Source organism: Dama dama, chromosome 5, assembly GCF_033118175.1.
Source record: "Dama dama isolate Ldn47 chromosome 5, ASM3311817v1, whole genome shotgun sequence".
In the NCBI taxonomy this organism is placed as follows: Eukaryota; Metazoa; Chordata; class Mammalia; order Artiodactyla; family Cervidae; genus Dama; species Dama dama.
The window spans coordinates 26,461,253-26,475,788 of NC_083685.1; the positions used below are offsets into that span (position 1 = coordinate 26,461,253).

The following is a 14,536-nucleotide window of genomic DNA, read 5'->3' on the forward strand; positions in this document are numbered from 1 at the left end:
GCTTCCCTGTCCTTTACTATCTCCGAGAGGTTGCTCAAACTCATGGCTATTGAGTCAGTGATGCCATCCAACCATCTTGTCCTCTTTGTCCCTTTCTCCTCTTGCTGTCAATCTTTCCCAGCATCAGAGTCTTTTCTAATGAGTCAGCTCTTTTCATCAGGTGGCCAAAGCTTTAGAGCTTCAGCATCAGTCCTTCCAGTGAATATTCAGGATTTATTTCCTTTAGAATTGACTGGTTTGATCTCCTTGCAGTCCAAGAGGCTCTCAAGAGTCTTCTCCAACATCACAGTTCAAAAACATCAGTTCTTCGGCGCTCAGCCTTCTTTATGGTCTAACTGTCACATCCATACATGACTACTGGAAAAACCATAGCTTTGATTATATGGACCATTGTTAGCAAAGTAATGTCTCTGCTTTTTAATATGTTGTCTAGGTTTGTCATAGCTTTTCTTCTAAGAAGCAAGTGTCTTTTAATTTCATGGCTGCAGTCACCATCTGCAGCGATTTTGGAGCCCAAGAAAATAAAGCCTCTCACTGTTTCCATTGTTTCCCGATCTATTTGCCATGAAGTGATGGGACCAGATGTCATGATCTTCGTTTTTTGAATGTTGAGTTTTAAATCAGCTTTTTCATTCTCCTCTTTCACTTTCATCAAGTGGTTCTTTAGTTCCTCTTCACTTTCTGCCATAAGAGTGGTGTCATCTGCATATCTGAGGTTGTTAATATATCTTCCTGCAATCTTGATTCCAGCTTGTGCTTCATCCAGCCCAGTATTTCGCATGATGTACTCTGCATATAAGTTAAATAAACAGGGTGACAATATACAGCCATGATGTACTGTTTTCAAAATTTTGAACCAGTCTGTTGTTTCATGTCTGGTTCTGACTGTCGCTTCTTGACCTGCATACAGGTTTCTCAGGAGGCAGGTAAGGTTGTCTGGTATTCCCATCTCTTGAAGAATTTTTCACAGTTTGTTGTGACCCACACAGTCAAAGCCTTTAGCATAGTCAATGAAGCAGAAGTGGATGTTCTTCTGGGATTCTCTTGTTTTTTCTACAGTCCAACAGATGTTGGCTATTTGGCCTCTGGTTCTTGATTTATCGACTGGGAATTGATTAGATACCATTTATTCTGGTTTCCTATGAAGCTGCTGGCTTCCTGAGCTCCCTGGCAAGATTCTTGGAGAAGCCTCTGTGTGTTGCTGAGGGCGGAGCAGCTGATACTAGATACCCCGAGCTGGCACCCAGGAGTAGCCTGGGGGAGTGAGAATCCTAGGAACAGGGTTGTTGATGGATCTGTCCACTTGTCCTTTGGTTCAGTAAGTATTTAGCAAGCACCTGCTGTGTGCCAGACACTAGGGTAGGCACAGGGGGTATGAGGAAACGAGACAAACACAGGTTCCCTGTGGGCATGTTCTAGAGAGGAAGCCAGCAAACAAGGAAGCAAGTAAATACGTAACATGCTGCGTGGAGATCAGTACTATGAAAAATGCAGTAAGAGGAAGGGGTAGGTTGAAATTGATTTGAATGGGCAGGCGGGTCTCCTGAGGAGAGACCTGAAGGCAGGGAGGGTTGTCTTGGGGGAAGAGCTTTCTAGCAGAAGGGCCCAGCAAGTGCAGAGGACCTGAGGCAGGAGCCCTGGTTTGTGGGCAGAGGAGCGCCGTGTGAGAGATGGGGCTGGGTGACCTACCTTCTCTGCCCACCGGGGTTTGTGTGTCCATAACCTGGGGTCTTGGGGGGCGCGAGGGTTTGGCTCTCGCATCAGTGTTGGCAGCTTGTCTTCTTGGCTGTATCATGAGCTGTGTCCATCCTCTCTCATTTCAGACTCAAAGGCAGTACATTGAGGCCACCAACGAGAGCAACCGAATCTTCCTATATTGCGCCTTCCTGGACTTCAGGTACTGTCTGCGTGGGAGGGTCCCCAGGCGAGGAGGGGGCAGAGGAGGGGACGGAGGGAGTGGGGAGAATAGGGAGGGAGGTGGCCAGGATGTCCGTGCTTGGTCACACACCCGACCAGATTATGATCTACTTTTATTGTTTTTTGCTTCTTATATTCTCCTTTTCTTACTCCATTTGGATTTTTCTGTGTATTTTCGATGCCATTTTTTTTCTCTGCTATTGACTCCTGGTGTCTACTTCCTTTTAATTTTTTTGTAGTGGTTGCCCTAGAGAGCTTAGGACATATATCTTTAATTCATCTGTGTCTACCCGCCAATAATATTATACCACCTCACATGTACTCAGAGACAATACAAAAATCATTTCATAACTCTTCTTGCCCATAATTAGTACTATTCTTATTATACATTTTATCTTTACAGATGTCATAAATGCACAGTATGTTGGGAGTATTGTTGCTCTAGGCAATTAGTTGTCTTCTAAAGCAATTTAAATTAAGAAAATAATAATTGTGGGGACTTCCCTGGTGATCTAAGAGCTAAGACTCTGAGCTCCCAATGCAGGGGCTACAGGTTCAATCCCCAGTCAGAGGACTAGATCCCACATGCTGCAACTAAGACCCAGAGCAGTCAAATAAATAAATAAAAATAAATATTGAAAACATAATAACTTCCCTTCATGTTTTCAATCTCCAGCTATTTTATTTCTTTGTGTAGAACACACTTTCTGTCTGGTATGTTCCTGTAACTCTTCTTGTAGTGTGAGTCTACTGACAGCAAGTCCTGTTCTTATTTTTCTGAGAACATGCACTTTTATTTTTGAAAGATGGTCTCATTGAGCTTAGAATTCTAGGTCGTTTTTTTCCCTAGACTTACACTTTACAAATGATAGCAGCAATATATTAAAGCATTATTCTTTTAAAAAATAAAACATTATTTTAAAAAGCACATGTCCTGTTGGACCTTCAGATCTTATCCTGATTTCCTTTCCTAGAGCCTGCAGTAACACAGTGGGGAGATTTTTGTGTGTATTTTTCAGTAACTTATGCATGTTTTATATTTATGTTCCCAGGAAATATATGGTTGTTTAGTTCCATGTTTCTTGCATTATTCCACCATCCTTTCTTGTGTGTGTTCTGCCCACATCTCCAGAATACACATAATATGTAGCATTTTCATATTTATATTTACACATTCCATTTATGCATGTGGGTGAATGGTTTTCTGCTCAGATGCCAACTTCCTCGGTCACAGGGAGAGACACATATTTTCCTGTTATTTGACATCACTTGGCCTGGCTTCCGTGGCAGATTTATTGACGCACAAGATGGGGAGCGAGGCTTCCTGTTCCCACGGGCTCCCTGGGATGCAGCTCTTTACACGCAGGCAGAGGTGAGACTACACGGGGCTCACGTCCCCTGGCTAATGAAGACATCGTCACGCCTTCATGGCTCTATTTAAGAAAATGTGACTTTTATGGTTGGTTTTTAATTCATTGTCACTCTTGGCGTCAGTGCAAGGTGCACTTTGCACCCCTGTGATCACGCTCCCCAAATTCTGTGCCTGCTAGTTTTCTGGTCACCCTCTAATTCAAGTATGGCATTCATATATTCAGTAGACAAAGGTCACATACAGCCCGGCAGCGGCTTTCCTCAAGGAACGGGAGCCAGTTAGCCCTAACAGGTGGCATGGTAGGGGAGGGCCTGCCCATCTCTAAGGCCCTTTTATTCTGACCTTATCGGGGGGTGGCGGCTCTAAACTGATAGATTCCATTGGTTCTGGCTGTGCTGTCTGGTCTCTGCTAAATGCCCCCACCTCGCTTGTCAGGAACCTCACCCCCAAAGCCCCTGTCCCCATGTCATCAGGCTCAGCACCACCCCGAGTCCCTGCCGGATGACCCTTTCAACCCCACCCACCCTCAGGTTGCGTGCTGCCCAAGGTTCACCCAGAGTTACGATCACAGCATCCTCCTGGGGACACCGTCTGCTTCAGGGTTGAAAATAAGATGCTGTCCGTGTGTGTTTCGTTCACTGGGCATGAGCAGGAGCAGGCAGGACTGTCTTTATCCATCACCCTCTGGGACGGCCGCATTCCTCATCCACGGCTGATGTTGTCATGAAAACTGGACATAAAGCAAAGTGAAACTAGAGTCTTTAAGCTGCTTCAGCTTTATAAAAGCTTTCCCCAAGGGCCCCTGCCTTTGGCCAAAGCAAAGATTTGTCTTTGCTGATCACTCAGAGTTGCAGTTTCTGGGAAGAACCATTTAAGCATCTCTCTCTCTCTTTTTTTGGGATTTGAAAATATAGAGTGGTACAGAGAAGAAAATTGTAATTGCTAATATTCTCACCGCAAGAATGAACCACAGTTAACATTTGAGCACCCTTGCTTCAAGTAATTTTTGTCTTGGTTTGTACTTGAAGAAATGATGCAAGTAACATGTCAAAATGTTATTGTTTAAAGAATTAGAACATTATAAAGAAAAACAAACATGTAAAAGATGTTTACATCTTATCCTAGTCTTTTGCCCTCTCTGTGGGGAGTTTTCTGAATAACTTATGAATAGTGTGTAGTTATATTCATAGAAAATATTTGATCTTCTTTTGTGTCATGCCCTTGCTTCATTATTATGCATTCAACACTGGATGTTATGTTTGTGTGTTTTATCCATATGAATACATGTTGCTTTTTACTAATGTTTATGCCTTATCCAGGTCCCTGAGGGGGACATTAGTGTGAAAGTGTTAGTTGCTCAATTGTGTCCAACTCTTTGCAACCCCATGGACTGTAGCCTGCCAGGCTCCTCTGTCCATGGGATTCTCCAGGCAAGATTACTGGATTGGGTAGCCATTCCCTTCTCCAGGGGATCTTCCTGACCCAGGGATCAAACCTGAGTCTCTTGCATTGCAGGCAGATTCTTTACTGTCTGAACACCAGGGCGGTGGACCTTAGGTAACTTTAAAGTGTCCTCTAGTATCACCCATCATTCAGTAAATACCCCAGATGTGTCCCTGTGCTCATGGCTCAGAATTCTCTAGGTGGGGTTGCTGGGTTGCAGGACCCGCACACTCCATTTTTATGAAATTTTTACTGAAGTAGAGTTGATTTGCAATGTTGCTTTAATTTATTCTGTACAGCAAAGTGACTCAGTTACATGTACATATACATTCTTTTTCACATTCTTTTCCATTATGGTTCATCACAGGATATTGAATATAGCTCCCTGTGCTATATGGTAGGACCTTGCCTATCCATTTTGCTTTGTGTCTGTGAGTCCTTTCTGTTTCTCAGAGACGTTCATTTGTATCATATTTTAGATTCCACAGGTAAGTGACATATGGTATTTGTCTTTCTCTTTCTGACTTCTTTAGTGTGATCATCACTAGGCTCATCCACGTTGCTGCAAATGGCATTATTTCATTCTTTTCAATGGCTGAGTAATATCCCACAGTGTACATGCACCACATCTTCTTTATCCATTTATCTGTCAGCAGACATTTAGGTTGTTCCCATGTCTTAGTTATTGTAAATAGTGCTGCCGTGAACATTGGGGTGCATGTATCTTTTCAAATTAGAGTTTTGTTTGAGTAACATGCCCAACAAAGGAAACTATAAGCAACAAGAAAAGACAACCACAGAATGGGAGAACATTTTTGCCAATGATGTGACTGACAGGGGTTAATATCCAAAATATACAGACCATTCATACAACTCAGTAACAGAAACAGACAAATACAACACAATCGAAAAATGGCACAAGACCAGCGTAGACATTTCTCCAAAGAAGACCTTCAGGTGGCCGAGAGACACTTCATGTTTATTAGATGTCAGACCAGGTGTTTTCCAAAGTGATTGTGTCAACACGGCTACACAGCTTTCCCCTCCTTTCCTTGTGGCCCAATCAACAAGACCCATCTGAGTCATCAGCCTGATGAGTGGGAACAGTTTCTCAGCCCCCGGGGCAAGGCTGGGCGGTTGCTTCCCGCTGACCACTCCTTCTGTGTCTCAGCTCCGGAGAAGGCATCTGGTCGAACCAGGGCTGTGCGCTCACGGAAGGGAACCTCAGCTTCTCCGTCTGCCGCTGCACACACCTCACCAACTTTGCTATCCTGATGCAGGTGGTCCCGCTGGAGGTAAGCGCCAGGCAGGGAGGGGCTCCTGGGCTGCGAGGAGGCGCCCTTTCTCCATCAGCCCACAGCGGAGGCTGGGTGCAGGTCTTCGTCGTCAGCGCCTCGGGGTTTTGGTTGCAGCGGGGCAGATGGGAAGGGAAGCCCAGTGGGTGGAGACATCTGCGAAGCTCCACTTCTTTGGTGAAACCCCGTTTGCTCTAGGTTTCCTTGGGCAGCATCTGTGCAAACCCTGGGTCCCTCTCGAGGATTCACGTGTAGCCTGGGAGGTGGTCATTGCAGCATTTTCTGCCTTTGGATCACTGGGTTTTGAAACCCTTCCTGTGCCAAGGGTGTATCCAGCAGAACGTGGTCCTCGGCTATAAGCAGTGTGCCTGGATGTCCAGAGAAGGTGTTGCCAGTGGTGACATGCAGGAGCATCTATGTCCAGGGTGGCCACACCATGTTCTCTGAGCATTTCTGCCATGACATAGGAAACCCTGGGCTTCGGACCTGTTTCTAAGGGACTTGACTTCCAGCTCCAGCAGGAGTGAATCCCGAGGTGGGGGAGGAGATTCCCAGCTGACTCCTGGGTCCTCCCCCCAAAGGGGGCCAAGATGTCTACCCTCACGTTAAGGATGGGAGAGGCCCCTCCTGGCTGGGTTTCTCTGCTTCAGAATATTTCATCTTTATTACCTATTTGGTTTGGTCAGCACTAAGGACTGGAGATTAATTTCTTTGATTCAAGGCAAGCATAGCTTTTAAGAGGAGAGAAAAATGGCCTTTAAAAATGCAGATGCCCTAAGTATAGCCCAGTAACAAAATTGGAAATTGACATTGGTACAACCCATAGAGTTTATTCAGACTTCTCTAGTTCTCTACATGGCAGTTTTATCATGTGTAGTTTCGTGTACATGTCCAACCAAGTACATTTCGTGTACATGTCCAACCAAGAATTGTTCCATCATCACAGGCTCCCTTGGGCTACCCCTCTAATTTCCCCATCTTCCGTCCCAAACCCCTGGCAACCACTAATCTATTCTCTGTCTCTAATTATGTTACTTCAAGAATGCTATATAAATGGAATAAGACAATATATAACCTCTACAGATTGACTTCTTTACTCTGCATAATACCCTTGGAATCCATTCCAGTTGTATCAGTAGTTCATTTTTCAAAATTGCTGAGTAGTTTTCCGTGGTATAAATGTACCACAGTTTGTTTAACCATTCACCTAGTTTGTTGACTGCTCTTTGTCATGAAAGGGCACTAAATTTTGTCACATACTTTTCCAGCATCAGCTGAAAGCATGTGGTTTTTCGCCCCTTAATTCTGTTAATGTGGACAGTTTTTTTTTGTTGTTGTTACCATATTGATAGTTTTTTATTCAGTCCAACTACAAGTCCTTTGTTGAATAAGTGATTTGCAAGTATTTTCTCCCCAACTAATTTTTTGTTATTGTTGCTATCCTTTTTGCTGCTGGCCTTTTTTATTTGAGGTAACACTGGTTTATAACATTATATCTTTCATGGGCAACATTATTTTCTACTTCTGTATACATTACATTAACAAAGGGGCAAAAGCAATTTACTTTCTCTGAGAAAGAATAGTCTTTTCAACAAATGTTGTGGGAGCATCCATAGGCAAAAAGATGCATGTTCCTACACAAAAGAATGAACCTCAACCAAAACCTTCCAGTTCATACAAACGTTAATTTGAACGAGATCATGGACAAATATAAAATGTGAAACTATAGAACTTTTAGAAAAAAAAAAAATAGGAGACATCTTTAGAACCTAAACCTGGGTGAAGAGTTCTTAGATTTAATACCAAAAAAGAAAGAATTGGTGAATTAGACCTTGGCATAATTAAATGCCTTTTTGAAAGACTTCTCCTTTTTGAAAGACTGTTAAGAAGATACAGAGATTTTGAAGTAAAAACAAAAGGTCTTGATAATCAAGGATAGTTTTGCAAAAACAGGAATCTTCAACCTGTCCTTCCAGATACCTTAAAGAACCATCTGTCTATTTGTATGTCAGAGCTTAAAATCTACTATCTCAGGACTTCCCTGGTGGTACTGTGGATAAGAACCTGCTTGCCAATGCAGGAGGCACAGGTTTGATCCCTGGTCCATATGTCTGATCCCTGGGAAGATTCTAGACGCTGCAGAGCAGCTAAGCCTGCGGGCCATGACTACTGAGCCTGCACTCTAGGGCCAGGGAGCCACAAATACTGAGCCGGCATGCTGCAACTCCTGAAGCAGGCGTGCTCTCGATCCCATGGTCCGTAACAAGGGAAGCCACCACAACGAGAAGCCCACTTGCCGCAACTAGAGAAAGCACTCGGGCAGCACCCAAGACCCACTGCAGCCAAAAAGAATAAAATTAATTCATTAATAAAAAAGAATATTATCTCAAACTGCCTTTTCCTACCTACCCTCCCCCCTATTTCCATCCCCCACACTTGTGTTTATATAAGAACAAGACAGATGTTAGGTGGGCCAAATCTGAGATTTACTAAAAGTATATCTTGCCCTGTGACAGAGCAATTCTACAGATAGGAATGAAGACATGACAAGAGTTATGTGCAGAAGTGTTTGTCACATCTTTACTTATAACTCAGATCTGGAAATCGCCCAAATGTCCACCAACTCTATGCTAGATAAAATCTTGTATAGTCATAGATGGAATAATTACAACATTGATAATGATATGGCATGAACTTTGTGTCCCCCTAAAATTCACACATTGGAATCCTAACACGTAATGTGATGGTCATGGACAGGATTAGTCCCCTTATGAAAGAAACCCAAGAAAGCTCTTTTGCCCCCTTCCACCACGTGAGAACACAGAGAGAATTTGGCAGTCCACAGTCTGTGGGCCCTCACCAGAACCTGACTGTGTTGGCACTCTGATCTCAGACTTCCAGCCTCCAGAACTGTGAGAAATAAATTTCTGCTGTTTATAAGGCAAAAAAAAAAAAAAAAAAGCAGATGCCCTGGGGTGGGATTCTCTGAACCATGATGGGTCCCTGTGTGTGATGGCTTCCCTGGCTTCTTAGGGCCCCAAAGGAAATTGAGTTTTCCTGGTGGGGGCGGGAGAGCAGTGAGGTGATGGGACACCTCCTGGGATCTCCTAAGAAGCAGAGCAGGCACCTAGAGACAAGTTTGGTTTCATCCATACTGTGTTTTGGAAATTGAAAAATTTTATTTATGACTGAATTTTTGAAGATTTTGGGTGATGCTGGGACAGAGTTCTCAGAATAGTGAGGCTAGAGCTGGGTAGGGACCTCTTCTTCCTCCTTCTTCCTCCTTCGTCGGCAGAGCTGAACCCTGCTGGGAAGTGAGATGCCAGCACAGGGGGGGTCTCTTAGGCCGTATGACCTGCCCTGGTACACACTCCAGCAAATCCACCTCCAGTAACAGAGACCCACTCTCTTGGGGGCACATCCATTCTTGGGTCTGTCTGTTTATGCACAGACTCTATTCTCCTGAGGGTTTGTAGTCCAGTTGCTGTGTATGTTGGGTGTCAGTAAATATTTGATAAGCCCACGATTGTATCAGTTTTGTTAGGGAAGGAGAGATTTCTATAGCAACACTCAGGCTGCAAGCGGTGTTTACCTAAGGATCGAATTCTCCTCCACCATCATTCGACAAATACCCATCAGGGACCTAAGGTGTCAGGCCTGGAGTTTCATTTGTAAACAAGAAAAACCGTGCATTTCTGGTTTGGAGTAGTTTATATTCTAATGGGAAAGACAGCTCATAAACAAATTAGCAACTAAATAGGTAATTTCAAAGAGCAATAAGTTTAGGAAGACCCTTGGGGAGAAGGATGGAAGAGATGGCAGGTGGGGAGGAGGGAGGTGGTGGGGAGGAGGCAGGTGTCTCTGAGGAAGTGACAATTGCGTGACCAGAAGAGGCTCATCTCTACAAGGACTGGGAGAGGAATATTCCAGGTTAAGAACCAGCAAGTGCAGAGGACAGGAGGCAGGAATAGATGAGGTTGGTGAATCATGGAGGGAGGGCAGTGAGCATGGGGATCTTTCTGTTTGCAAAGCACATCATGGATTTTCCAAGCAGACTGTGAATTACTTATGGAGACTCCAGAGAGGACTTCCAGGTGATTCCTCGGAGGACGTGGCAGGGGGCCCGACACCCCCTGCACAGTCCACGTGTGTACATGCCCGACACTGTCTATCTGGACAGATGACCCCCTTTGTTCTTGTGATGAAGCATCAAGCGAGAGTTGGGTAAGCAGACTTTTCAGCAACCCCATCAGACAGTTGCCAAGAGTCTCTGGGTTTTGCCTGGGAATCCTGACAACACATGAAATGAAACCCAGGTCTGATGTATCTGGGTCTTTTGGGTGGTGAGCTTTCAGAGGTTCAGAGCAGGCGGTTCTATCATAGGCCTGAGGGGCATGAGCCTACCTCTCCGCCCAGCACCCTTCGTGGTGAGTCTTTGTCCAGGCAGGTACGAGCCCCAAACAGTCCCAGTGGGAATGTTTTTTAAAGGTGTGACATTTAGGGATGAGTTGATTGGTACTCCTTCCTTTCTGTTTCCATCCTTCCCACGTGCTCAGTCAAAACCCTTTCTCTTGTTGACCTGCAGTTATTTGATCCTAAATCACGGAGCATGCTGGGTTGGGGAACCAATGGGAGCTGGGGAGACCAGCCAAGGGCAATTGCTAGTGATTTAAAGAAATAAGACGACAAAAGAGTGCTGGAAGTGAGAGGTCCCTATTTGCAGGACCCAAGCATCAACTACCCTGACTGCAATAGATGGACCCAATCTAGTGGTCCATCCCCTCAGTTCCTTTCTCTGCCTCCCTTGCTTGTCCTGGTCCCCGGGTTCTGCTACCACTCGTGTCTCTTAGCGTGTCAAGCCCCAGAAAATGAGCACGGCCTCCATGAGGCTCACTCCTCCCCCTCTGTCCTCCACACTGGCCCCTTTGTCCTTCTTCCTGCCAGGGCCTTGGCCCTCATGGCTCACTCAGCGTCCCTCTGGTGTCACGGGGAAAGTCCAGCCACTCCCTTTAGCCCCTGGAAGAGGCATCATGCTGCCTCCACGCAGAACCTATGTGGTCCTGTGGCCAAGCCCCCTTCCTTGACAAGTGGAGGCCCAGAGGGCAGGGTGGCCGGGCCTGTTATTCATCCACTCATCAGTGAATTGCTGAGTTCCAGGTGACCCCAGGCTTTGTAGGCCTTATTCTGGAAAATTCAGTGCTCGAGATCTTGAGTGGGGATGGAGACACAGCATGTGAAGGCAGTCATGGTAGGGTAAGGTGGGAAGACAGAGGTGTGCCCGCCGGGCCTCCTGAGCCGGGGGTGATGGGTAGAGACTCCGGGGGGTGAGGGGAGAACCATGCAGATGTGAGAGAAGGGACTCCAGGTGGAAGAGCAGCGGATGCAAAGGCCTGAGCAGGCGCGGCAAGGGGCTGGCGCGGCTCCCAGGAAAGGTGCCAGGGGCTTCAGACCTGAATGTCCGGGGGGCTGAGAGTGGTGCAAGTGGGGGCCTTCGTGAAGGGTGGGGGTGAGGTGAATTGAGACCCCTCACCCAGCTGACTGGGCAGCCACTGTGGATGCAAACCCATGCTGCCCCCTCTTCGATTGAGAAAAACCGGAGATTGGTTTTGTGCAAAATCTCTTGATAATTTAGATGTGTCATTAATTATCCTTTCCAGGCCACGTGTCAGAGGTGTATCCGTGGCCTGGCCCAGGCCGATGCCCACAGACCAGCAGCCTGGACTGCATGTGCTCAGGGACCACTCGGTCTTGTGAAGATGCTGACCTAGGCTCTGCAGGTCCGGGTCGGGCCTGAGTAGTGCTCAGGTTCTCCTGGCTCCAGACAGCTCTCTGAATAGATCCTGGGTGCAGCCTTCTCGTCTGTAAAGGTCAGGTCAAGCTTGTGCTCACGTCCTGTGAAAATGGTCAGGCTGATCATGACAGATATAAAGGGCAGGCTAGGGTTAGTCTGATTCCAAGTGTGTGCTCACTAGAGGGTGGAGACGTGATCTTGGTTGGGGTCTGAAAGGAGGGAGTCGGACAGATCCCCGCCAGGAAGTAAGATGCAGAGGAAGTTAGAGAGACTGCCGTTTGGGGAGAGGAGTTCCAGGGACACAGGAAACAAACAAGACAGTGAGCTGAGGGCGGTACAGACCCAGAGTCAGCAGGGCTATTGTTCTGCCCACAGGGGGTCTTCAGGGTGCTCCCCTGACAAGGGCAGTTCTGGAGTCATTGGAGGCAGCTGTGGTCCAGCGGTGGGTCACACAGCTGGGTGCCTGCTGATGACAGTAAGGACAGGACACGCACCGCTTTGGGGTCTGTTGCCTCCTTCGGGCCTCACCATGTGGGTGGGGGGCGGGGGACTGTCACCATCACCATCACAGATGAGGGCTTGGGGACTTGCCCGAGGTCACCTGGGGACAGAGTCTGGAACTGAGCTCTGGTCTCCGATTCCAAAGCTTAGGCTGGTGGCCATGCCCATAGATGGCCCACAAGCAGAACTTCCTCCTCTGCATCCTTTATATGCGTGTGTGCGTGCTAAGTCACTTGTCATGTCGGACTATGTGATCCCATGGACTGTAGCCCACCAGGCTCCTCTGTCCATGGGATTCTCCAGGCAAGAATACTGGAGTGGGTTGCCATGCCCTCCTCCAGGGGATCTTCCCTAGCCGGGATCAAACCCACATCTCTTATGTCTCCTGCATTGGCAGGCAGATTCTTTACCACTAGCGCCACCTGGGAAGCCCCGATCCTTTACATACCAAGGACTAAATCTGATTCCCTGTGTGATGTGGGTGGGTCTGCAGAGCAGTGGGAGTGGGCAGGGGCTCCCAATGCTCAGCAGGAAGTTGTGTTTGTGCCTGTGGGTGGGAGAGGATGGAAGGGAGGAGCTCGGTCCAGGAAACTAAGAAACTGGGGTCACAGAGCATCTGTGATTACAGATCCATCCCTACTCAGCAGTGATGCCAGATTTAGACAGCCTGTGGGTGTCTTCGTGGAAGCAAATCATATCTACTCATTGCCAGGAAAGGTCGATTTGAAAATGGTTTAAAATTATCCATGCTAAAAATGAACATTTTCATGAACATTTAAAAAAAAACAAGGCAGTTATCACAAGTAGATGCCAGATCCGTGGTGCTTTTGGAGAATTAGTAAAAAAAGCACAGATGCTTTTATTTTCCTGATGTTGAGGCTGAATCTTCCTAAGCTTTGCTTCCTGGCCCTGGTCTCGGACTCTTGGACAGGTTCTCTACTCCGAGCTTACATCCACCTGTCAGCCCTTCTCTCTGTCCGTCTCTCTTGGCTCCTCTCTCACCCAGCTTCCTCCTTGGTGGTCAGCTCTTGGAAGACCTATCCTCCCTGAGTGAGTCAAATAAGAGTCAAGAGAGACGGGGCTGAACCACGGCCTGTGTGATACACTCCCACTGATGCACTTGTGCGGAATGATCCCAAATGAGTGAGTAACAACTCACAGCTTGGCGAAGCAGTTGCTAAAGACTGGCAGCGTGTCATTGAGGGCTCCTTCCTGACTCCCAGTGCCATGTGGCTGAACAAGTGCGTGGATGAGGGAGTCAGTTCCACACAGGAGAGGAGCTTAGGGAAACACAGAGTGTTCTCCCTGGACGCTGGAATGCTGAGCGCATGTGGGTTTAGTCTGGAACCCTGATTCCCAGGCACAGGGGCCGCAGGTGGACAAGCACAGATGCTAGAACCTCCCTCATCTCCAAGGACTGACCAGCAGGGGGCGCCGGGGACCGAGGAACAGAGGCTCCCACTGTCTGGCTGCTCATATGGGCTGGTCCAGGCAGGATCTGGGGATGCGGGCAGGTGGGTTTCTTGTTGAAGCGACAGTAACCTCAGTGTCAGACTTATGAAAGGAATTTATAGGCAGGGAAATCAGAACAGGCAGGATTTGGAGGAGGTGAGAACAGGGAGTCTCTGGAACCTAGGCTGAAGGTATCTCTTGCCTTAGGGGGAATTCAGTCCTTCCTGTGTCTGGGATTCCCATCCGAGGTTTGCGTTTCAGAGCACAGGCTTGCTGTCTAATGTGGGAAAGCTGTGCTAGGACAGTCATGGTGATGCCCAAGGTGAGGTGGTGGTGGGCACAGCCCAGAACCGGCAGGAGCACTGGCGGCCCATGCAGCACAGCTCAGGCTTTCTCCAGGGCGCTGGCCCCTGGCTCCCTCGTGGGCTCTTTCAGAGCAGCCTGAGTGTGGGCATCTATCCTGGGTGGGGGCAGGAGCTCTGTGCCAGGACAAGTGCCCATGGAAGAGCTGGACCCCAGGGGCCCCCTCACCTTCCCATCAGCCAGGAAGCCTGGGGAAGGAGCAGTTCCCTAAGACAGGGTCACAGCCCGTAGTCTGCAGGCTGACTTTGGCCCGTAGACCTGTTTTGGTTAGCCCTTTTGTCCATGACAGGTAAAGTTTAGTCACTCAGTCATATCCAACTCTTTGCGATCCCATGGAATGTAGCCTGCCAAGCTCCTCTGTCCATGGGGTTTTCCAAGCAAAAGTACTAGAATGGGTTGCCA

At 47.3% G+C, this 14,536-nt stretch overlaps 1 protein-coding gene across 2 annotated transcripts in view; it reads left to right on the forward strand.

Annotated features, from left to right (window-relative positions):
* ADGRD1 (adhesion G protein-coupled receptor D1) overlaps window positions 1-14,536 on the forward strand; it is a 174,403-nt gene that overhangs the window by 113,627 nt on the left and 46,240 nt on the right. For both annotated transcript variants that reach the window (XM_061142133.1, XM_061142134.1), the window contains 2 exons: window positions 1,824-1,897; window positions 5,904-6,027. In XM_061142133.1, the coding sequence (XP_060998116.1) occupies window positions 1,824-1,897; window positions 5,904-6,027 (198 nt within the window). The remainder of the gene's footprint in view (window positions 1-1,823; window positions 1,898-5,903; window positions 6,028-14,536) is intronic.